Here is a 23,943-nt window from a genome sequence, read left to right on the forward strand (position 1 = left end):
TGCCTCTGAGCTCCACTCTCCTGGCTCATTTACATGAAGCTGATATTCTGCCACCTGGATTTTGGTTGCACCGGGAGAAGCACATATGGTACACAATAGGCTGCTTGTAATTTGGCTATCAAGAGAGTTGGTGTCTCCCCTCACAGCTCTACCCCAAGGCTGCTGTAAAGGAGGCCAGAGTCCACCTGCTTTTTTGCTCACAGCAGTAAAAAGGGGTTTTAAGTTCTGGTTTAATACTTAGAAGGTGAAAAGTCCAGGTCGGCATGATCAGGTGGAGATATTTTGAGGACTCATCCCTCTTCCCTGGAGAAACACTCTCTGAATGCCCAGCAGGGCTTTGGGTGCCCGGCTGGTCTGGCATAGAAGCTGCAGTGTCTGGTGGGGCATGCCTCGAAATGTGCTCTAGGGTCAGAGAGGTTTTACATCTGGTTCCATGCAGATAAATAATGCACAAGAAAGCAGAAGTGAACCGACCGTTCTCAGAACGCACTCTCACCATCAAAAGTGTCAGCTGGCTACTGGGTCACCGCAAACTTACCGGCTCTCTCGGTTGGCAGACTTGTACTCAATGGCTATCATTAGGAGCTTGAGCTTCACAAAACACAGCCTGCAATGAGATGGAGAAGCCTCCCAATCAGTTCTTCTGAATGACCAGAGCCACATAACAAACACTATTACGATCTTTCAGTCTCCTAATGCGGTCATTACCGAGGGGATCCTCATTCCACCGGCACTGTGCCAAAGGGAGGGGGTGGAAGCAACACCTCCCCATCTTCCCTATTAAACCTGATTTCTTGCAAGTGATAAGGTGCTGGATGCTCAAAGTGCAAATTGCACTCAGGTCTGGCTGTCTAGACACAGAGCCCAAGCAGGAATTTGTGCCTGGGGATTTACACTGGGCCAGATTCATTAGTTACTCGGTCGGGTAGTAAAATGTTAACTACAGGGGGAGGGAAAGATTTGGACCAGCTGGACCTGTTATTTGGATTCCGTTTCGGTCTTTTGTACAAATGGCTCATATTGTTGTTCCGAGCAGACCCCTGTGTGCTTGCAATGATGGTAATAATACTTGGCCTCTGTGTAAGTGCCCAGCACATGACGATGGCATTGTCACTCCTGGCTCCATATAAGCTGTCTCACCTCACCTGCTTGGTGCTCTCGACTGCAGAGTAGACTGCTTTGAGGCTGGCTTGTTCCTGTTTCCATCCCTTCCCTTGTGCGTTCCCCACTCTCGATCCCTTCTTCTCTCTTCCCAACCCATCCTCACAGGCCACGTCAACTCTAATCTTGCAAGCAGTAGGTCTTCTCCAGCTACTGCTACCCTGTGATTTTCTATTCTCAAAACTCTCCCAGCACCTTGTCTGTAACCAAATCACTGAGCCTTTAGTCAATTTTACACTGGCTGTGGTCGCTCCCTATTGTTTCATGTGTCTGAACTTTGTCTCCTTAACCAGAGCAACTTCCTTAAGAGTCCTGGACTTGTTTGGAATTCTCCATAGTGCATAGTGAATAGACCCACCGATACAGAGAAGCTAAACAAACAAATGGTTTCCACTTACTGGGTTTCAAGTCTAAGAAAATAACAAAAGGTGCAGTAAAATGTTTATGCTTAAAGATGTTCAGAGTAAGTGTTATTTATATGGAGTAGAAAAATAGAAAACAACCTAAATGTCCAATAATAAGGCCATAAAGTACAGTGCAATATGGTATTAGCATTCTAAATGGCTTTTCAAAGAATATTTCAAGATATAAGATCAATAAATAATATCATATAAAAAGACATGAACATGTAAATAGAACAAATATATAAAAATACATGAATATGTAAATGGCACAATACAGTTAGATGAACCTATACACTTACATACTTACAGAATAAAAGCTCACATAAACAAAATAATTACATACATGATGTATGACAAATGTCTACAATTAGCATTACCATTTTGAATAATAGAACATTGATTAACTGATAGATTGAACAATGAGTTGATGCTTATTTATTTAGCTCCAGCATTGTAAGGGGGATAAGATACTGGGTCACAGTGTGGGGAAGGCTTCCTTGTGGGTCAATTTAATCCCCTCAATATCCCTAAGAGGAAGCTATTACCCCAATTATTCAGACTTCTATTGATAGCTCCATTTTACATGTGATGAAACCAAGGATCAGAAAGTCCATGTAACATGCCTAAGGTCTCTAGCTAATACCTGGCAGGATACACTAAATCTTGATCTCCAGTGAAGCCTATTTTGTATTGGGAGAGACAGACAATAAGAAAATATACAAGTGAATAAATAATAAATTCCTAGATGATGACAAGTTCTATGTTGAAAATAAAACAACCTAAGAATATAAAGAGTAACTCAGAAGGGGTATATCATCTGTGATGGTCCAGGAGGACCATTCTGAGGATGCAGGGAGCACAACAGCATGATGAGAAGATATGGGGAAAGAGCTTTCTAGCAAGTAGAAACAGCAAGCACAGAGGCCCTGAGGCAGGAAAGAGCTCTGGGTGTTTGAGGATCAGCAATAAATTCAGTAAGACTGCAGCTGTGAGCAAAGTCAAGCGTGACAGTGATTAGGTCAGGAAATGAGGTGGGAGCAAGATCATGAGGTCTTTGCTTTCCAGAGCAAGGAGTCTACAGCTTATTATAAGTGGAATTGGGGGATTTTAGTTGGTTTAAAATAGAAAAGTGACATAATCAGATGTGCTGGATAGGGGGATGTTTTGCTTTCAAGGAAAGTGCTGCTGAAGGCCTCATGCTCTCCAGGGAGTGAAACCAATTGCTCATTCCTACATGTGAGGTTGTGGTCCACAGCACTGCCTTCAGCAGACAGTCAGATGTCAAAGGACCACTTCTATCCAGGCATATCTGGGATCTCCTGGTGATTTGCAGGTTTTCTGATTCCTGCCAGCAGATTCTAATGACCTGGGCTTTGTGCTGATTATGCAGCTTGCTGAAACACCAACACACATATCCAACTACAGCTGGAAAATGCCATCCTTAATTTATGTCCCAAAGAGCACTGCTAACATGCACCCTTTATGGGACTGTTACTTCTGGAGCTTAAATTGTTTTTTTAAAAAATAAGATAGCTTATGCAATGTTTATTGAACCAAATTACCAAATTAAGTAACCACTTTCTAATGTAAATAGTAGCTAAATACCAAAACATCAGGGAGAAGGCTGATCTTAAACTTAGTATGGATCGTGCAAAGGTTAATTTGCTAATATCCTATGAGCAATGACCAGTCCACTTTGGGACTCTGGTAGTTCATGGGATCAAAGATCTTCATTGCTTTTATAAACATAATCCCGCTGGTAAGAAGGGAAGTAACAGTTCGTAGTAATGGTGAATTATGTCTTCCTAGCTACTACAGTACCATCTACCAACTGGATATAAAAAGAAAAGAGTTTCCTCTACAAGAAAGTCCTAAAGTCTATGTGGCCTTGTATTCATTCCTTACCCTTATAGGGGATGGACCCGCAGACCTGAGTCCTCTTCCAGTTTTAAATCCATAACTTCAAAACATTCAAATCCATACCTAAGATGATTCTACAATGCCTTATAGAAGCCCCTTTTAAAAAGTCCTTTGACCGAAAACAAGCTGTTGCCCACTGGCCAAAGGAAAGGAGAGGGATAGAATGATGTGAACAGAGAGAACATAGGCAAGCCGTGCCACAACACAGATTTTCAGACTCAAGCCCTTCAAGATTGGCTGATCTTGCCCTTCCTATGCAGATAACAAACTGAGCCCAAACAGAGGAGAGCAACTAGGTCAAGGCCAATTGACTTTTATGTAAAAAGCCAAAAGTGGAAATCGAGTCTTTGATGCAATGTGCTGCACAGATGCTTCTCATCAGAAGAGAGGAAATGAAGTGGCAGTCACAAGCCCAACAGGCAGACACATTCTGTTTGGTAAGTACAGTGTTTTTTAAAAAACTGTAAATAGATGCCAACAAGTGAATTCACATAAAAACTGGCTTTTCAGCTTTCCTTGCAAAATCAGATAGGGCTACATTGGCACCACATTCCACATGCTAAAAGGGAGTGCAGCTGTGAAGCACTTATCCCTCTGGATGGGATGTTTGTTCTCCAATGTGCCACAGTTCCCACCACTCTCTATTGTCTCAGATGGCCTCACTCTTCATTCTTTCTTGCTAACTGCCTGAACCCTATAGGTATCTAAGTTTTTAATCCCTACTACAATAGGTATCCTCTAGATATTGCAAAATACAAATCAAGTATAATAAACCATGATTTACACTGGAAGCAAGAGCTATGGCTCCCTCTGTGAGTGTTCAAATCACACGTTTCTGTTAGATCCTGCCACAGAGAGTTGGCCAATGTCACAATCCTGGGCTTAAGGACTGCATCCTGTTGCAGAGATGCACCCTCTATTGGAGATGTCCATTGGGGAAGAGCAGAGCAAGGTGAATGAACAGGGGAGCTGGTGTGGTAATCACTTGTTTGCTTATCTCTCCCCTCTAGACTGAGTTTTTCCTGTACAGGATGCATGCTTTGCCTCACTGGCATTTTGCAAAGTTCAAAGAGTAAGCCTTCAGTAAAGTCTGGATAAATAAATGCAGGTATGAATGGGGAGTAGAATCTCATGAGTGGCTGGAGGGATGGAGAAAAGATAAAGTGGCAAACTAGGAAAGTCTATGCAGAGAAAGCTTGGAAGTGAGTATAGAATCATGAAACAAGCTGCTTCTTAGCTTGTCTTATTTGTTAGAAGCAGACAGATGGGAAAGGAAGGATACAGAAGGAAATAAAAGTAGTGATATGCTCTGGGAATCTAATTTTTGCCTTCAATCCACAATGCCAAGATGCAAGTCCAATTCTAAGATACAACAATTTGTCCTTGGGACCTTCCAGAGACCCTCTTATACCCTTATGTACCCCTTACACTCCCAAGAATATATATACTTTCAGTCTACCCAGAACTGATGTTCTCTGGTTAAACATTTACTTGCATCACTCAACACCATTTTTTGGTAAAGAAGAATGGACATTAGCCATCTAATCCTTATTCTAATTCTGCCTTTACTCAACTTACAGTGTTTCAACATATACAGAATTGGTGTGAAATCAGGAAACAGGGTGAGGTGAGGTAAGGGGAAAAAAGGAAGTAAGAAAGCCTTCACAATGTGATAAATGGGATAAAATCAGCCATAAGCTAGCAATAATTTAATTCTTGGTTTCTAAAATAAAATGCCCCAGTATGTCCAATGCAGGAAGTTGTTGCTGGTTGCAAAAATAATTACAGGGGAATAGAAATGACTTCTTTTTTCAAGAAAAAAATGCCACTTGTCACAAAAAGGTCTTAAGCCAGCAATCTGCAATAAAACTGTTGTAATAACAAGTTAGATTGCTTTCTTGATAATTATTAAGTAAAGGTCTACCAAATTTGACAACGACATTATACAAAGCTCCCCCTTTTTTTTTTTACTGCCAACATCATCTGTTAACTACAGTAGTTTCAACCCAGATGTTCCTGAACAAAGGCTCTTAAGAATTAGAGTCCAACTGTTTCTGCCTACCCAGAGGGAAATACATTGTTCCTGCCATTAAACCAGCCCCCTTTACTGGAAACATTACTTGCTGGTGTGAATTAAACATGGAAACCTGTCATAGAGTTTGCACCTTCAGGAAGAAAATACAAAGAGGAGGTTTGGGGCTGTTGAAGAGGACTCACCCCACAAGTCAGGTGAGGGAGGATGAAAGAAGCAACTGTCATCATTCGCCCTGAACCCAACCCCACCCAAAGCACCAGCCCCTCTTCAGCTATCCAGAGGGCCCCTGGGAATGTCAGGTTGGCACATGCAATTGAAGTAGATACGGATACAAACACTGCACATTGGGAAACAAGGTCTTCTGGATCGAGGGGCTGGAATGGAAAAGATTCACATTCAGGAGCTTTAATTTAAAATGACAGGCCCTAGAAATCGAAATATCCAGGTAAAGAAACTTTGAAACATCCGGATTTCCAAGACTCAGCACCAAGAAAATAGAAGTGATTTAAAATGTTCATGGAAATGTTAAGACTCTTTTTCTCTATGAAGCTTTGATAGGAGTGGAGTGGGAAGGTTTCAGAATATCCCCACCCTCTCTCCCACTCTCTTATTCTCTCCTTCTCTCTCTCTCTTGCACACACACACACAAACACACTCACTCACACACAATCTCCACTAGCACACCTAAGACACTAGAATTTATAAATATATTACTTGATACAGACAATTAACTTTTGCCTAAAGTGTGAACAACTGCATTTTTAGAGAGCCTTGCTATTATTGTTAATGAGAAACATAATATGAAAGAAAAAACCATGTGTTTGCTATAAGAACCCAGTGTTGAGTCAAAGCCCAAGCGTCCACCCCATTTCCAACAGGACTCCTTCCCTGACCCCTCTGTAGAGAATTCTGGACCCACCACTGCCTCAGTAGCCTGTTATTGAGGATTTCAATAGACTTTAGGGTCAACGGTTTATTCACTAGCTCATAGAAGGTCACCTCTTGGGTCTCTGTAGTAGAAATAACCACCAATACTGTATTCACATCTCTATTCATATATGTTCAACCCTAATTACAATACTCCCCAATCAAGTGGATGAATAGAGCCAGTTCTGTGAGGGGAAAATATTTTTTAAAAAATGAGATCTGCCAGGTGCGGTGGCTCACGCCTGTAATCCCAGCACTTTGGGAGGCCAAGGCGGGTGGATCGCCTGAGCTCAGGAGTTCAAGACCACCCAGGGCAACATGGTGAAACCCCGTATCTACTAAAAATACAAAAAAATTAACCGGGTGTGGTGGCACATGCCTCTAGTCCCAGCTACTTGGGAGGCTGAGGTAGGAGACTCTCTTGAGCCCCAGAGGACAAGGTTGCTGTGAGCTGAGATCACACCACTGCACTCGAGCTTGGGCTACAGAGTGAGACTCCATCTCAAAAAAAAAAAAAAAAAAAAAAGAGAGAGAGATCTGAGCCTCTCCATAAATTCACTTAAAATGCTCATTTTTGCAGCCAGGCTAAAGAAATCTATCATATTAACAATTGGGTCTGCCTGGTTTCTGCTCCATGTTCAAATTTGGATGTCTTTCTCCAAAAACTAATGATTTCACAGAACTGAAGTTAAACTAGCTACAGTTTTCATTGGGCAAGAGGCCCAGCTTTCTCCGGGCGGTCTTAAATTTTAAATTTCCCCAAGCGGCTTCTTTTTAAAGATCTGTCTGTGCAAAACAACACAGGTTGAGAGCATGATTTTCTGAATTTAGGAGGGGAGCACTGAATGCAGGGAGGTAGAGGAGGGAAAAGAGAATCCCCCTGCACTCTTAAACCAGCACAGTAGCATCCATACTTGCCCCTGGGCTTGGGGACAGAACTCCTGCCCTTCAGCACAGCTGAGGAAGATCTGATCGGAGTTCCCCAAGTTCCCCAGGCATTAAATACTCCACATCAAACCTGAATTTTAACTGCTCCATCAGCTGCAGAGGGACAGAGAGACGCACACACCATATTTTAAATACATCTTTTGTCCTAATCCCCGCTGAGCTGTAAAACCTGATACAATTAAGCTTTTATATTTTGCAAATGATGAATGACTGACTAATAGGTTTCCGGTGAGATTCAGAACCTAGAACACAGTGTTCTTGAGGCAGCCCAACTGCTGAACCTGTGGTTTCCTGCAGCTCCTCCTTGTCCAGCCCCTCCCCTCCCCTCTGCCCTCCCTGGGGGTAGGGGAGTGCACCCTTGCTTTCGCAAGTGCTCACCAAAAACACTGTTATCAGTTTCCCCCAAAAAAATCACAAGTCAAAATAAATCTGATGCATCTCTTTGTCTCATCTAAAGAGGAAAGCAATTTGCTGTAACTGGAAAATCTCGGAGACCTAGGTGTTGAGAGAGCTCCCTATGGTACCAGGTGGCGCAGCCTCCAGATTCCCTACCACTTAGAATATCCTCTTCCTTCTTTATCCCCCATCTGAATCAAAACTCCCGACAAGACACAGCTCAAATGTCATCTCTTCCAGGAAGAACTCCCATGTCCCCCCAGCCTACAAGGAGATGTCCCTGTAACTCTCAGCATCTCTATTCCAGCTGTGTGCATCTACCACAGCACTTATCAGTGGGTGTCTAGATCTCTCTTACGATGGGTACTATTTTCCTTAGCCAGACAGTAAACTCTGGAGGCAGCCACCCTAGGGAAACTGAATATTTTACTTGGCATTTGTTGGCATTTGTAAGTATTGCTATTAATCTTTTCATGCACATATATTTGATCAAATCTAGTAGCAGTTTCCTCTAGAAGTGGCACCAAGCTTGGCACAATGGTGCACATATCCCAATTCATTAAATATCTGGTTAATTGGTGATTAACCGATAAGAGAATTTCCTAAAGGTTAAAAGTAAATATAACTTGGATACACATATAGCTCGCAATGTGTTTCCTTCTTTCTAAGTGCTTCTATTATATTCAATGAGAAAGATAAAGGTAGAAGGAAAAGGAGAGGAGGGAGAGGGGAAAAGACATTAACCCGTACTGACAGATAAGTCATAGCACTCCTATTTCAGAGAAGGAGATTGGAGTAAGCACCTGTGATGGTTAATATTGAGTGTCAACTTGATTGGACTGAAGGATACAAAGTATTGTTCCTGGGTGTATCTGTGAGGGTGTTACCAAAGGAGATTAACATTTGAGTCTGTGGACTGGGGGAAGTAGATCCACCCTCACTCTGGATGGGCACGATCTAATCAGCGGCCAGCATGGCTAGGATAACGCAGGCAGAAGAAAGTGGAAGGACTAGACTTGTGAAGTCTTCCAGCCTTCATCTTTCTCCTGTGCTGGATGCTTCCTGCCCTTGAACATCACACTCCAAGTTCTTCAGCTTTTGGACTCTTGGACTTACACCAGTGATTTGCCAGGGGCTCTTGGGCCTTTGGCCACAGACTGAAGGCTACACTGAGAATCTCTTGGCTTGAAATTGATAGAGATAGCTTTCGGGGTGGCAGGACCTTCTGCCCCCACTGCCTCTTTTGCTCTCCTTCCTGTTCTCTTGGGAAACAATCTCAAATTTCACCCCTGCATCCTGCTCCCATATCTTTTCATAGAATGACTCTCCTAGCTTCTGAGAAAACTCCAAGCTCTCCCAATCCCACCCTGCAAGGGAGCATTTTGCCAGCCTAGAGAAAAAGCACATTTATTTCTTTCCATGCTTTAAGATGTTATTGGCTGCATATTGTTTTAGTGCAGCGCATAATTACAGAAACCGCTCTGAAAATCTGTATATTTTATCTGTGCTTTATGATACCCAGAATATTCCCCAATTCTTTTTCTTCTTCGTGAACCAGCTTAAAATATATTTTGGCATCCTTTATGTCATTTTGAAATTGAATAGCCAATTCTTACTGTAATGAAAATACTTATGTGCCAGCCCAGTGATATACAACACTACACTCTAATTACGGCTGTGCTTTAATTAACCTGAATTGAAGAGTGTTATCATTAAACTGCTGGTAACTTTGAGTTATGGCTTTTCTTTAATTTAAAGTAGAAAACACAGATAATTAAGCCTCCAGATAATCAAATGCTTGAGGAGAGCTTCAATGTTTTGGGATGTTCCTAAATCTCATTAAATGTCCTTCTTTTATTGATCATTTCTACCTCTGCTGTGTCATTGTATTAAACGAATAATAGCACTAAGTTGTACACATTCTCACTCACATCAGAAGTGGAATATATATATATTCCAGAAACTTTACTGAGCAAATACTAAATTATCTGACAACAATTTGTCTCCTTCTTGGGACATGTTCTAAATACAAAAATCAATCAAAGGGAATATTCACAGAGCCACTAGTGCCAGCTCTTGAGCTGGCTGAAGGCCAGTGAAGTTCCACACCACCCAGTGGGTCAGGGTTGGCAAACTCACACAACCACAGGGCCAGGCCTGGGATTTATGTGCAAATCTGGCCTGGTTTAAGATATCAGGGAGGAGTAACTACATGACTATACTAACCCCTTTGCTACATCAAACTGGAGCCAGTTAGCATTCCAAGGAAATGCAGGTCTTGCATTGTCACATCAGATTTTCTAAAGAATCCAGAAATCTAGTTTTTACGTGAAATACTACTATTTCGAAATATCAGCAACTAGTTGCTATCTATGTGAGTCAAACATACCTAGTGAGTATCCCAGTTAGAGCCTGTAGGGGGAGCAGTCCTGACCCTTCAAGTTACCCATAAGAGGAACCGACTCAGTTCCCAAGAGCAGAGTAAGAGAAGGGTGGAAAAGCAAGAAGGGCCTGGGGGTTGGGGAGGGAGCACTCTTGTTAGATACAAACACCAGTTAGGCCAGGGAAACCCTACAGCCAAGGAAGGGGGCTTGACGGAGCCCCTGCTGACACCCTCACCAACATAAGACTCCCGCAGGCGCTGGCAGCTCTGCTATGTGCTCAGACCACCACCACATTAGACAGACAAGGCTTCAATTGCCTTTTTATAAAACTAGCTTCCGTTAAAAAGCCTGCTTTCCCCCGGGGCTTTGTATCCTAGGCAGACCAAGCTCCAGGGAGGGGGAGATCCCCTGGGACAGCCTCAGTGTTCCAGGACCCAATGCCTCTGAATGGTTAACTCCTCTCAGTGGCAGGAAGAGAAATAGCTCTCAAAGAAAGGCACACATGGGAGTCACAATAGGGCATCCATTTTCAGAAAATAACTCCTTCCGAATCAATTACCTATTCACTTTTCCAGTCCATTTAGCATTTAAACTTTCGCTTAGAGACAGGGTGAGAAATTTCAGTAAACAGCCAAACCATTTTGGATTGCTTAGAGTCTGGGCCCAGGGACTGACAGAGTGCACCTGCTGTGTTCAGTGACAGGAGGCTCCAGGTAAACACGAAGCCACCAACAGCTCCGCCTCCCTCCCTCCTGCATACAGAAAGAAAACCACGATACAGAAGAGGCCAAGGGCACCCAGGACTGTCCTCCCCTTTGTGGTAAAGCCTGATCAGTTTTGTTTCGATGTCTTCAGACCTCTCTTTTGGTTTGTATGTAGGCAGGAAGTGCAAGCAAATGGCTTTTCTTCCTCAGCCCAGTGAGCTCCCAGATACCCCTGTTTCTTCCCAGTGAGAAGAATCCTTGTCAAATCCTTTGCTAAGGTGTCAGGAGAATAGGCTTAATGTTTCACCAACCTCAGGGAGTTTGTGTTTTCAGAGGGCACAAAGACCCCGTTCATCTTAAACTCAACATCTGAGATTTTTTTTTATTATTATTATTTTAGAGATATAATCACTGTTATCCAGGCTGGAATGCAGTTGCGTAATCAACCTCCTGGGCAGCCTCAACCTCCTGGGCTCAAGCAATCCTTCTACCCCAGCCTCTAGAGTAGCTAGGACCATACGTGTGTGCCACCACACTCAGCTAATTTTCCTTATTTTTTGTAGAGATAAAGTCTCACTGTGTTGCCCAGGCTAGTCTTGAATGCCTAGCCTCAAGTGATCCTCTCACCTCAGCTTCTAAAAGTGCTGGGATTGCAGACATGAGGATTCTAAGTGAGGAATCTGAGGCACTGTCATGCCTCACGGCAGACACCTGGAGCTCTTGAGGTCATCCCCCATAGGTGACCATCTATTCTACCTGCAGTGGCCATGGCGGGTGGCTTTGATCCATCCTGCTGAGCCAGTGGAAAGAGAAGCTAAGACTTATTATTATAACATGGCAGTTGTCTATGTGGGGGCTCAAGGCCTCCTTCCGTATATTTGGTTCCACATTTCCTCAGCAAAGGGTGAAAACACTTTGAATGGCTTTATTTCAGTAGCTTCTCTGTTGTCTCTATGATCAGACTTGATGGGAAGACAGATTAAAATTCCTTTCATTGAGGGGCTGGCAAGATTTGTTTTGCCCTCTTAGAATCAGACAGGCAGGGGTTTATGCCACTCTTCATAAATGTGTCTACATCACAGAAGGCATGCAGGATAACTGTAGCTCATAAGTTAGCATAAATGATGAATTCAAGTCCAAGACTCTCAGGCCTGTCAAGAAAAGTGGGGCCAGTGGAAATTCCCCAGGCAGAGGCCATGTAATGACCCACCCTCCTATTCATCACATGGGGCCGAGCACACAGGATACCCTCGGCAATTGTCAAGTGCTCCAACTGTACCCAGCAGAGGTGGGAGGCTTCCTTGCAAGGGGCACATTCAATATCCCTGAAAGCCAAAGAGCATCCAGTTAAAGGTCACTTACTCACAAACAGTAGGGAAGGACAGACCCACGAAGGCACTGGAGAGATATTCTGTGTACATTTCATTTGAGACTCCTTCCAAGTAGTATTTCTGCCACGTGTCTTCCTCAATCTAAAGGAAAGGAACACATGCGGAGAGTTTAAAATATGACGGTGGGCTGTAAAAGGGAAACCTGAGTTACACTCTTAGGCAAACAAATGAATGCACTGGTTAGATAATGGTGACCTTTTCAGCAATCAGGAACACGGCCTCTGCACCCATATAAAGCCTTCAATAACCCTAAACTCATAAAGTGTGTGCCCTCTAAAACACTTCTTTTTTAACCTGTGTGATTTCTTTCCTTTTTCTTTTTTTCTTTTTTCTTTTTTTTTTTTTTTTTTGAGACAGGGTCTTACTGTTGCCTGGGCTGGAGTGCAGTGGATCATAGCTCACTGAAGCCTTGGACACCTGCACTGAAGCAATCCTCCTGCCTCAGCCTCTGGAGTAGCTGGGACTATAGGTGTGCATCACCACACCTGGCAATTTTTTTTTTTTTAAGAGACAGAGTCTTGCTATGTTGCCTAGGCTTGTCTTGAACTCCCAGCCTCAAGTGATCCTCCTGCCGCTGCCTCTCAAAGTCCTGGGATTACAGGTGTGAGCCACCGTGCACAGTCTTTAATCTGTATGACTTCTAATGGTGTGGAGACATGGGCACTCACCCACATTAGTGGGCAAGGAAATTGATACAACTGTTTTGAAGAGCAATTTTGCAATTATTATCAAAATTTGTAAAAGTACATAGTCTTTTACACTACAATTCCATTTGAAGTATTCATAGCAAAGAAACAGGAAAACAGAGGTAAAAAAATATACAAGAACATCCTTTCTATTCATGAAAAATGGGAAATAACCGTAAATGGCACACATACAATGGAATACTAAGAAGCAATTAAAAATTATAATGAAAATGTATACCTGTTCATACAGAAATTCTGTAAAAAAGCACATTATAAAATAGTGTACATAATCTGATCCTATTTGTTTAGATGGCCTATAGTTATCTGAATGTTTGTAAAGCCATAAAAAAAAATTTAGGAAGCTTTATATCAAAACACTAACAGTTGTTACCTCTGAGTGGTAGAATGATACTTTTTTTCTCTATAGATTCCTGTATTGTCTGAAGGCTTTTATAATGAGCATGTATATATTATAATGAAACAGTATATTTCTACTTTGCACAAAATGACGACAGATTTTTCTGACCCCCCAAGGAATATCACAAAAGGTAAAATGTTAGTTTCAGAGATGACTTGCTCCAAATTTCAAAAGGAGTATCACAAAAGTAAAATGTAGTTTCAGAGAGGTCTTGCTCCAAATTTCATTAAAATATGCATTTTTTCTAAGTAGTCAAATTTAGCTGGTTTTCCCAGCAACCCTCTTCATGCTAGGCATCTCTGAAAGGATTTCACAATATAGTGAATCTTCTTTTTTGTTTTTTTGAGACAGTCTTGCTCTGTCACCCAGGCTGGAGTGCAGTGGTGGGATCTCAGCTCACTGCAATCTCTGCCCCCTGGGTTCAAGAGATTCTATTGCCTCAGCCTCCTGAGTAGCTGGAATTGCAGGTGTGCACCACCATGCCTGGCTAATTCTTGTATTTTTGGTAGAGACAGGGTTTCACCATGTTGGCCAGACTGATCTCAAACTCCTGACCTCAAGTGATCTGCCTGCCTCGGCCTCCCAAAATGCTCCCAAAATACAGGCATGAGCCACTGCTGCCGGCTTACAATGGAGTCAGTCTTTAGAAACTGGTGAATTACAAGGAGAATGTTGAGCCGCTATGGGAGCTTAGGGATCTCACAGGCCTCCCTGAGGGAAGGAGGGCAAGCTGTGTCTTTGGCTGCAGCCTCTCAGGTTTCCCTTCCAGTGGGGGCATGGGTAAGAGGAAGATGAGAGGAAGCCACCCCGCCAACAGGAAGTGGCTCTTTAGAACAGCCTGTGCTGATCTTGTATTAAAAGGCATCTTGCCGGCGGCCAATCAGTCAGTTCACTGGGAGAAATGCAACACGTGGACCAGAAGGCGAGCTAGGAACAGTGGGCAAGGGCACACCTACCATCTACTTGGTGACGCTCCAGCATACAAAAGCCAGAAAAAATTTAGAAATAAACTGAAGGCTCCCTGGCTCTGTGCTTTTTGTCTGCTTTTAGCTCAGTCTGGGTGATTAGATTATGTAGGTTAACCTCATTAGTTTGAGCTGCTTCCAGCCTACTCCCACAGGTTAGACATTAGCTAGGCAGTGCTGCTGGGTATGAGCAGTTTATCTACAAATTGGCCTTCCCCAGAGTGGGGTCTTTAAAAAAAAAAAAAAGTCACTCAACCAATTCTATTGCTAAATGGTATGATTTTAAAAATTAACTGCAATGTGTTTAGCTAAGCATGAACTTTTTAATTTCTCCAAACCATAAGATCTCAATAATTTTTTTCAAATAAAAGATATGCTTGACTTATAAGCAAAGGTCACTAACTCTAACTAATTTGAAGAAAGCCTAATCTGCCTTAGTAAAAAAATGTTGGAATATAGAATATTTGGGAAACAGTATTAACATAATTTGTTTTATTAATGAATAGGATACTATATGAGGTATCACTAATTACAAATCCCCATACTAGAGGCTTATGGGCAAATAGTATTCCTGAAGTAAAATAATTCAGCCTATTCTTTTCATATGTGTTCTTTTATAATGTGTTGTTTATGGTCTAATTTAAATACAACAACTGATTATCAAAAATAATGAAAATACAAACCTTTATTATTGATCATTGGTGGTATTCCTCAATTAATATGGTTTTAACAAGGTTCTTTTAGTTTTGGTCAGAATTTTCATGCCTTTATGTCCTAATGAAGCTATTATTTATACCAAATTGTATTGTAGGTGAATCACTAAACTTTTTAAATAAGAAGGAACACATTCTTTGTAGGATAACAATATTATTCATGTTTGTTTTGAATTTAGCAAAAATTGTTTTATTGAGTCATTCATTCAGCAAATATTGATTGCATATATTTTTCATCTTAGGATCTGTTCTAGTTTCTGATTAAATCAAAACTGGTATTTACTTCCCCATATTTTTCTCTTTGCTAGAGAAAGCACCAGATGTATCTGACTATGATATACCTGACCACATATATCTGACTTTTACTGATTTTTCCATATCTTTTTTCCTGCAAGTTTGCCTTTGTGGCTAATCAAAATGCTTGAGGACTGAAAGTCGTATAACTGGAAAAAAGTACAGAATGTTCTAGAAAACAAAATGCCTCTTCCACATCCTTGTGTAGACCTGCGGATAGTCTCTACACACTAGACCTAGTAGTATCGAATCAACTGAATAAATGCTGGGGCATTTAAATCCGTTGCCATTGCCATCTGTTTAAGATTTCCACATCTTTAACACTATTTCCATATGGATAGTCAATATGTTTTTGAGGTTTCTGGTAAAGGAATTTCACTTTAAAAAGAGTCTAAAATTGCTAATTGAATTACACTGTCATATTCTCAAGCAATGTATGTAGTCGGTGGGAATGTAAAGTGGCACAGCCACTGTGGAAAACAGTATGGTGGTTCCTCAAAAAATTAAACATAGAATTACCATTGGATTCATAATTCCACTTCTAGGCATATATCCAAACGAACTGGAAGAAGGATCTCAAAGAGATATTTGTACACTCATGCTCACAGCAGCATTAGTCATAATATCTAAGAGGTGGAAGCACCCCAAGTGTCCATGGACAGATGACTAGATAAACAAAGTGTGGTAATTTACAATGGAACATTATTCAGTCTTAAAAAAGAAGAAAACTCTGACACATGCTACAACATGGATGACCCTTGACGGCATTACGCTAATTGAAATAACCCAATCACAAAAAGGACAACCGTGTTATGATTCCACTTATATGAGGTACCTAGAGTCCTCAAATGCATAGAAACAGAAAGTAGGAAGGTGGCTGCCAGGGGTTGGAGGGAGAGGGAATGAGGAGTCATTGTTTAACTGAGACAGTGTCCGTTTTGCAAGATAAAAAGAGTTCCGGAAGTGGATGGTAGTGATGGTCACACAGTCACGTGAATGTTCCACTGAACTACATGCTTAAAAATGATTAAGATAGTAAATTTTATATGTGTATTTTATCACAATTAAAAAGATTTTTAAAACCCTTATGTATAACATAAGAGCAGGAGAATCAGTAATTATAATTAATACTGAGACCATTTAATCCTTAAGTCATGCCAGAACAAGGACAGGAATAGGCCAATCACATCAGACAAGTCAGGAGTGAGAACCCAGAGTCATTACATCATAGTGCATCACAAACTCAGCAACAGAACTTCAGTCTTTATACCTACCCAAGGGCTGAAATTATCACCTTCTATCAAGGTAACTTTTCTAAGTCTCGAGTGTGATATCTTTGACTTACTTTGGAAAAGCAGAAACGAAAGTGTACATTTCTCATACAATGCATTCTTAGGACAGAAAAAAAAAACAGTGTAAAATACATTGAATTTAAATCCTTAGCCACACCTGTAATCCCAGCACTTTGGAAGCTGAGGCAGGAAGTTTGAGGCTAGATATTTGAGACCAGCCTGGGCAACACAGCAAGACCCTGTCTCTACAAAAAATTAAAAAATTTGCCAAGTGTGGTAGCACACCCCTGTAGTGCCAGCTACTCAGGAGGCTGAGGCAGGAGGATAGCTTGAGCACAGGAGTTCAAGGCTGCAGTGAGCTATGACTGCGCCACTGCACTCCAGCATGGGCAACAGAGAGAGATCCTGTCTCTAAAATAAATAAATAAAACCTTGTGTTTAATACTAAGAAAATGAAAGTGAACAAAGAAATCTGGACCAGGTAAAGGGAGTTATTGTCATTATGAATTCCCCTTTTATAGATGATAAAACTGAGGCACAGAGAGGTTAAGAAACCTGCTGACAGTCACAAAGTGAATCCGTGGTACAAACAAGGTTCAGAGTTCACACTCTTAACCACCCACCACAAAGATAGAGGTGTAGGGAGGTTGTGGTGTTAGGATTTCGGGGAATGGGGAGGATTTGCTGTGTACAAGTACCAAAGAGGGAAATATCAAAACCGAAGCCCATCAAGGACTCAAAAGCCCAAACTCTATAGCCTATGACTTTACGAGACGTCTAGCAAGGAGTAATAATCCATTTTGGCTCTAGCTGAAAGGGCGGTTCAAGCCTCCTCTCAGAGCATAAAAGTATGGTTTCTATTATACAAAATGGAACCTTCCTGGCCTACAACTTCTTTCCTAAAATAGTACATGCTGTTCCCCACATTTGTGTTGTCAATGTATTTTTCACTGTAATGTGAAGACACACTTCTCAGCAGAAAAAAATGAAGGAATGGGACCAAAATGACTTAGGGAAAGTTGCCAGAATTAATTTGCCAGCCATTCAGCAATCAGTCAAAGGCAGAGCATTTCCTGAGGCAGCAATTTATCCTTTGGCTGTCACATCAAACCCCAGCTGTTTTAGAAGAGCGCCTAGCAAAGATGAGCAGGTGATGCTCTGTGGGTCCTTATTCATCAAATACACACAGGATCATCAGTGAGAACAGGGGATTGAGCCAATGAACTAGCTTGCCTACACCTCTCATTTACTGTCTTATTTATCTACTCTTCATTATCTAATTTTTCAACCAGTCTAGTTGAAACTCCCAAGCAAATGGTTTCACACCAATCCATGGGCAGACAGCTCCCCCATCAAATGTACCTTCCAACTGGAAACCTCAGCCTTGGCTCCACGGGAAGTCACACCTTCCTGATCCCAGGTTCTGTGTGTGTCACTAATGGTGGGTTGGTAATGATGCCTTTTATTTTTTATGCTTCCTCTGATTAGAGTGAAACTGTGTTTCTCTAATGCTAACAGCCCAGTGAATGTGAAAAATTCAACTCTCCTGGCTGGGAGTATGTTACAGCCATCATGATTTCTGTTCCCAGTAAAAAGTCTGAATAACTGTGTTGATTACAGCCAAATAATCTTGCAAAAGTCCACCTCTACCCGTGAAGTCATGTAAATAATTCCAAAGATTGTCATATACTAGTCCTAATTTAATTGAAAACAGGCAAACTCTTTTAATCCAAATATACATTATATTATGCACATCAAAAATAAAGAACTAAAAGGAAATTATAAAAACCAATGACCATTATGTTAATAGCTGCAATAAGAAGAGATGAGTCGTAACATATACACACTAAGACTGCCGAAAATGGGTAGTAGAAGGTTAGTGTATTCACAAGAACTTACTACATTTACTATTTTTAAAAAGTCTATCTGAATTTTCAGTAAATATTCTTCCTGTAAAGGATCCACAGTTTTAAATCTTAGAAGTGCTTAATAAGAATTAGACACATTTGAATGAATATTTATATATATCAATTATGCAATACATTGTCACTGTCCTTTATAATAAGATTGTCTGAAACAGAATGCAGTCATATGAACTGACTGGCGTACCTTAGATGCCATTAAAACGTATTTATCATGACCCCACACCCCCTAAGAAAACCCCACAAAATGTGTCAAGTCCTTGCCTACAATACTAAACATGAAATCAGAATTGATGGGCTCTAAGTTGATGAATGTTTGGGCTGGTTACTAAAATGGATGGGGGGTCATTTGTATCCATTCCTCAACAGCATGCTCTGTCAAGGGGAAAAGTTTAATTGAATCTTGCGTTTTCTCATTTCTTGCTGAAAAGTACGATGTTAAGGCCAGCAAGGTATTAAGAAGACTTCATCATGGGACTTGTCAGATTCTCTCCTCCTCTATTTCCCTCTATGTTCCAATGTCAACAAACTTGCCCCAGTTTTTATCAAAGGGCATGTGGTTATCTCCTTCTCCACCCCTTCTTAGCCTCTTCGTTCTTCAGTATAATTGCAAATCCTAAAAGCAATTCATAGAATAAACAAAATGAAATGTTTGAGTCTTGTTAGCTGAGGTCCAAATGGTGCCAGCACAGAGAATGCCTCACTGCACAGCTTTCTGGGGTGGAGTGAACTAGTGATCAAGTTGAAGCCAAAGGAAGAAAGCAGAAGAGAATAGTGATTTGCACCTTTTCAGAATGTATTTCTTCTCTGTGCCAAACTGCATCTCAACGCTGAACTTCTTGGATGTGGACTCAGTTCAGCTATCTTTCTGAAAGTTGCTTGGATTTCAGGGACTCCATAACAATTTGGCATTCCACAATTATGGCCTCTTTCAGAGAGCATTTTCCAGAATGTGTGACCAGGACAAAAAGATCTCAGATTTTTCCAAAGGCTTCAGGACAATGTCAATTAAAACAATTTTGGGGGGATTTGATGGAATGCCAGAAAACTGGTTGCTTCAGCCATGAACAAATAAATAAACAACTCCAAATATTAATTTCAGAGTGGACTTGAGCCAAATCTCTTACTCCCAGACAAGTGGGCTGCAGACTATCAAATGAGATTTCTTCCATCAGGCATTATGAAAAAGGATCAACCCACATGAGGTGTTCAGAGGGAGATTAAAAGACCACACCACATGCAAAAGCGCCAGAATACATGGTATTTTCCCTCACTCCATTATCACAACCAGGATTATTTCTGGAAAGACAGAGTGCCAGAGGAACTGAAGGTAAAGGAAGGGTAAACAGCAGGAGTGATATGAGAACTTTTTAAAATAATAATTGAGAAATTATTTTTTAAAGTGTTACATATGTGGCAGGAAACTGGTCCTTATTTTTTTTTTTTTAACACGTAGAAGGTTTTGCCACCCTCTCCTCAATTTTCTCTCCAATATAGAAAAGGTGTTTACACTTAAGAGACCTTTTTAAAGTTTGGCCTATTCACTCTCTGTTCAGAGAGGAATTTGGTTTTGCAACCTTGCTAATAGTAAAGAACATATTTACATGTCCTTCAAATAATAAGGATTCTTAAAAATACCACTGAAAATAATTCTTATTTGGGTAAATTGAGCAGGAAGTAAATGTTTTCAGGCAGACGTCTGCCAAACCAACCTCAGAATAGTTCAGCTTCGTATGCAGGGTTTTCAGGACAGCCCTTCTTACCCCATCTGAGGTGAGGGACCAGGGTTTAGCTTTTATTTCTAATATCCATTCTTTTGCAAAATCTAATAAAAATGAATTACAGGCCAGGCACTGGCTCACACCTGTAATCCCAGCAATTTGAGAGGCCAAGGCAGGAGGATCGTTTGAGCCCAGGAGTTCTAGACCTGTCTGGACAACATGATGAGACCATAAATAAATAAATAAATAAATAAGAATTACAAAAAAAATGAAAAGACAATACGCAAGGTACAAATCCAAAATTTTTATCATAGATTCACAATCCATATAAAATTAATCCATCCAATTGCTTTGAAAGTTTCTAAGCACTTACTCTCATCTTCTGTACTTAACTCATCACGGATGAGTATCAAACAGCTCACAGTCCCCATCTATGGACCATGGACCACACTTGGAATTGTGCTGGTCCACAACATGGCACCACTCTGTCTTAAAAATCTGACTTCCCATAATTTCCACTGCTTCAGAAAGGCAGAATTATTCTCAACTAATACTTCACAGAAAGAACTTGACAAAACTTAATAGCAGGTGTTATCTGAAACAAAGGAGAATGGGGAGGGGATTCTGTGGTGGCCCCTACTAGAATGTGGGAAATGTCGAAGGCACAGATTTTTACCTGAATCTCCACTGCCTGGAACCGTGCGTGGTACATAGTCATAGCTCAATAATAGTTTCTGAATGAATGAAATAAACTTGGGAAGCACAGAATTTAACAAAGCCAACCTGTTTTATTTAATTTTATTATTTTACTTTCAGCACAATACTCCTTAGAGTATTTAACATGTTAAGAGGAATCGTAAATCTCCAAGAGGAGAACATGACTTCTTTTTTTTTTGAGATGGAGTCTCGCTCTGTCACCCAGGCTGGAGTGCAGTGGTGCAATCTTGGCTCACTGCAAGCTCCCCCTCGCGGGTTCATGCCATTCTCCCACCTCAGCCTCCTGACTAGCTGGGACTACAAGCGCCTGCCACCACACCCGGTTAATTTTGTTTTTGTATTTTTAGTAGAGACGGGGTTTCACTGTGTTAGCCAAGATGGTCTCGATCTCCTGACCTGGAGATCCACCCGCCTCGGCCTCCCAAAGTGCTGAGATTACAGGCGTGAGCCACCGCGCCCGGCCAGAACATGATATTTAGTCACAGAATCCTTTATTTCAAGGAGCAGCTTAAGAAGATGGGAAATGCTAATCTAAAAACTTCCTCTCCTGACTTCCCACCCTGAAATCTCTGTTTCCCTTGACGCTTCTATCACAAATATGTCTCTCTATGACCTTTTTCGGTTGTCAAAATCCAGTGCTTCCTGTAACTTTCAAGTCATAAACTACCTCCTCTCTGAGGCCTTTCCTCATTTCACCAATGTGCTGTGCTGTCCCTGCCTTAATGGGAATAGTAACTGCACACATCTCTCAGGAGGCCATGCGGGCTGAATGAGATGATCAGTACAGAATGTCTAGAACAGTACCTGGCACTTAGTAAGTGCTCCATGTGTGGTGATTAGCATTAAGTACCATCACAGCATTTGACTTCTCTGACATCTGAAGAGAACTACAATGAGGTGGAATTCCATTTCCGTATCGACTGTAAGCTCCTTAAAGGAAGAGCTGTCTTACTCAGGTCTGTATCTTCTAGAAGGAGCAGCGCAGTACTTTGCAAATAAGAGGTGCTGGGTTAATATCTGCTGAGTTGAACTAAGCAAGATAAAACTGGAGAGAGAGGCCTAAAGAAACAAGAACAATTTTTCCAGGCATCTGATCATAAGTAAGCATGAATAACTTCATAGCGTTTAGTGTTGGGGCATGAAATAAATCAATTCTGCTTCTGAGCGTGGAAAAAATTTCTGCACTGTTAGGATCTACCAGGGAGTATGTATAACTGGGTCATTTTTACACTTCCCAAAAAACTTCTTACTATGAGCAATATTTTCTGGGAAATTTTTCATTACAGAACATCTTGGGCTTCTTAGCAAGTGACTTACGGTTTTCTAAATTCTAAATCCAATAACTTGGAGGCTTGAATTTGAAAGACAAAACTCTCAAGAACTGGTATATTGCCACCAATCTAAGTGGAGTTATTCCTACTACCTAGAAGTCCTGCCTGCATTCCTCTGGGAGAGGAAGCCCCGTCCCTCCCCATCTCATGCCTATTCTATCCTCCCCATGTGACTCAGCCCTCCTTGTCTTCTCCTTGTCTTCATTTTTTGGATTCCAAAGTAAAGTCAAACAACAATTCAACAGGAAGTAGACTGAGCCCAGGGAAGGTGATATTTGGCAAGTTCGTTGTTCCTAAATTCTAAAATTGAGGCCAAAACAACTTGATCTTTTCTTAAAAAAAAATTAAAAAACAAAAAAAAACTGGGAGAAGAGGAAGGGAGTTAGAAAGAACATTTGAATCCACATAGGAATGGGGAGCTTGCTTTTGATAACACAAAAAACTAGAGAGTTGCCTGTGCCTTTGAAGGATCTTTACTATTTTAGACAGTTTGGTGAGAATCCCACCAGCCACTGCTGTTAACAAATGACAAGGTCTCACCAGTGGATGTGTCTGAGGGCTTACTTAATAAAAGTCCTTTGAAATATGGAGTCCAGCACTATCTATACTTTGATATGCACGTATGTCACCCAAGGGTCTTGGCAAAATCCAGTTTCTCATGCCTTAGTCCTGAGGTGGGGTCAAGTCTATGAGTCTGCATTTCTAACAAGCTCGCAGATGATACTGATGCTTCCCCTATAGGGCCCACATTTTGAGTAGCAAGGAGCTGTTCCCAAAGACGGTGAAGAATAAGGGGCAAGTATTCTCCATGATGCCTTGAGGACCAGAGATTCAGAAGAATCGATTACAGCCTAAAGGATTTGAACCAGAGATGAAAAAGAATGCTTTCCATGAAGTATTGCTAGATATTGGAGCCAGTTACAGAGAAAGCTTTTAGACAGTTAAGCACAAGATGGGTATCCAAGTGTTTGGGCTGTTGTGATAATTAGCCTAAACAATATTTCAGGGGTCCAGATTTATCTACTTAGTCTCTCTCCATTGATTCAGTGACCCCAGTAATAGCTGAATCTCCATTGGAATGTGGGTTGTGTAGATACAGAAGCAATATCATGACTATATTGAATTCAATTAAAAATAAAGTTTCAGAAAATGGCCCTGATTTGCATCCCTAATTTCTATTCAACTTTCCCATTTTAGGACACAGTATTGAGTGTGAGGACGAAAACGCTCGCCAACCCAGTCCCGTTTTAGTGACAGCAGATTCTGGGTACTTATGTCTCCTATCGCCATACAATATGGCCTAATAAAGTCGCGCCAAAGAGACTAGATTTCATTTCAGAGCAAAGGGTTCAGTCATAAACTTTTGCTTTCTGGCTGAACAGAGCCATTCCAGCCGCGAGCATAAATTCTGCTAGTTTTAGGTATCAGAGTGATTGGGAAGCCAAATGGGTTATTTGTGAGCCTGGTAGCAAAGGCAGAAGCACCAGCTTTATTGTGTATTCATTGTTATCTGGACAATCTCTTGCCAGTTAGAGAATATTTTCACAGGAAGTTAGAAGCGATTTCAGAAATTCCCCTCTGCAGTTTCTCAGAGTGGATTTTAGGCCTCATCAA

The 23,943-nt window shown here is 41.3% G+C and overlaps 1 protein-coding gene across 44 annotated transcripts in view; it reads right to left on the reverse strand.

Moving 5' to 3' along the window:
• Positions 1-23,943, reverse strand: part of KCNMA1 (potassium calcium-activated channel subfamily M alpha 1) — a 764,605-nt gene that overhangs the window by 154,398 nt on the left and 586,264 nt on the right. For all 44 annotated transcript variants that reach the window (XR_010146932.1, XR_010146930.1, XR_010146931.1 and 41 more), the window contains 2 exons: positions 12,242-12,351; positions 539-607 (listed from right to left, as the gene is read on the reverse strand). Coding sequence is in view for 40 of the 44 variants with exons in the window: in XM_054659718.2 (XP_054515693.1) it covers positions 539-607; positions 12,242-12,351 (179 nt within the window). In the remaining 4 variants the exon portion in view is untranslated. The remainder of the gene's footprint in view (positions 1-538; positions 608-12,241; positions 12,352-23,943) is intronic.

This window comes from Pan troglodytes, chromosome 8 (assembly GCF_028858775.2).
Source record: "Pan troglodytes isolate AG18354 chromosome 8, NHGRI_mPanTro3-v2.0_pri, whole genome shotgun sequence".
NCBI classification, from domain to species: domain Eukaryota; kingdom Metazoa; phylum Chordata; class Mammalia; order Primates; family Hominidae; genus Pan; species Pan troglodytes.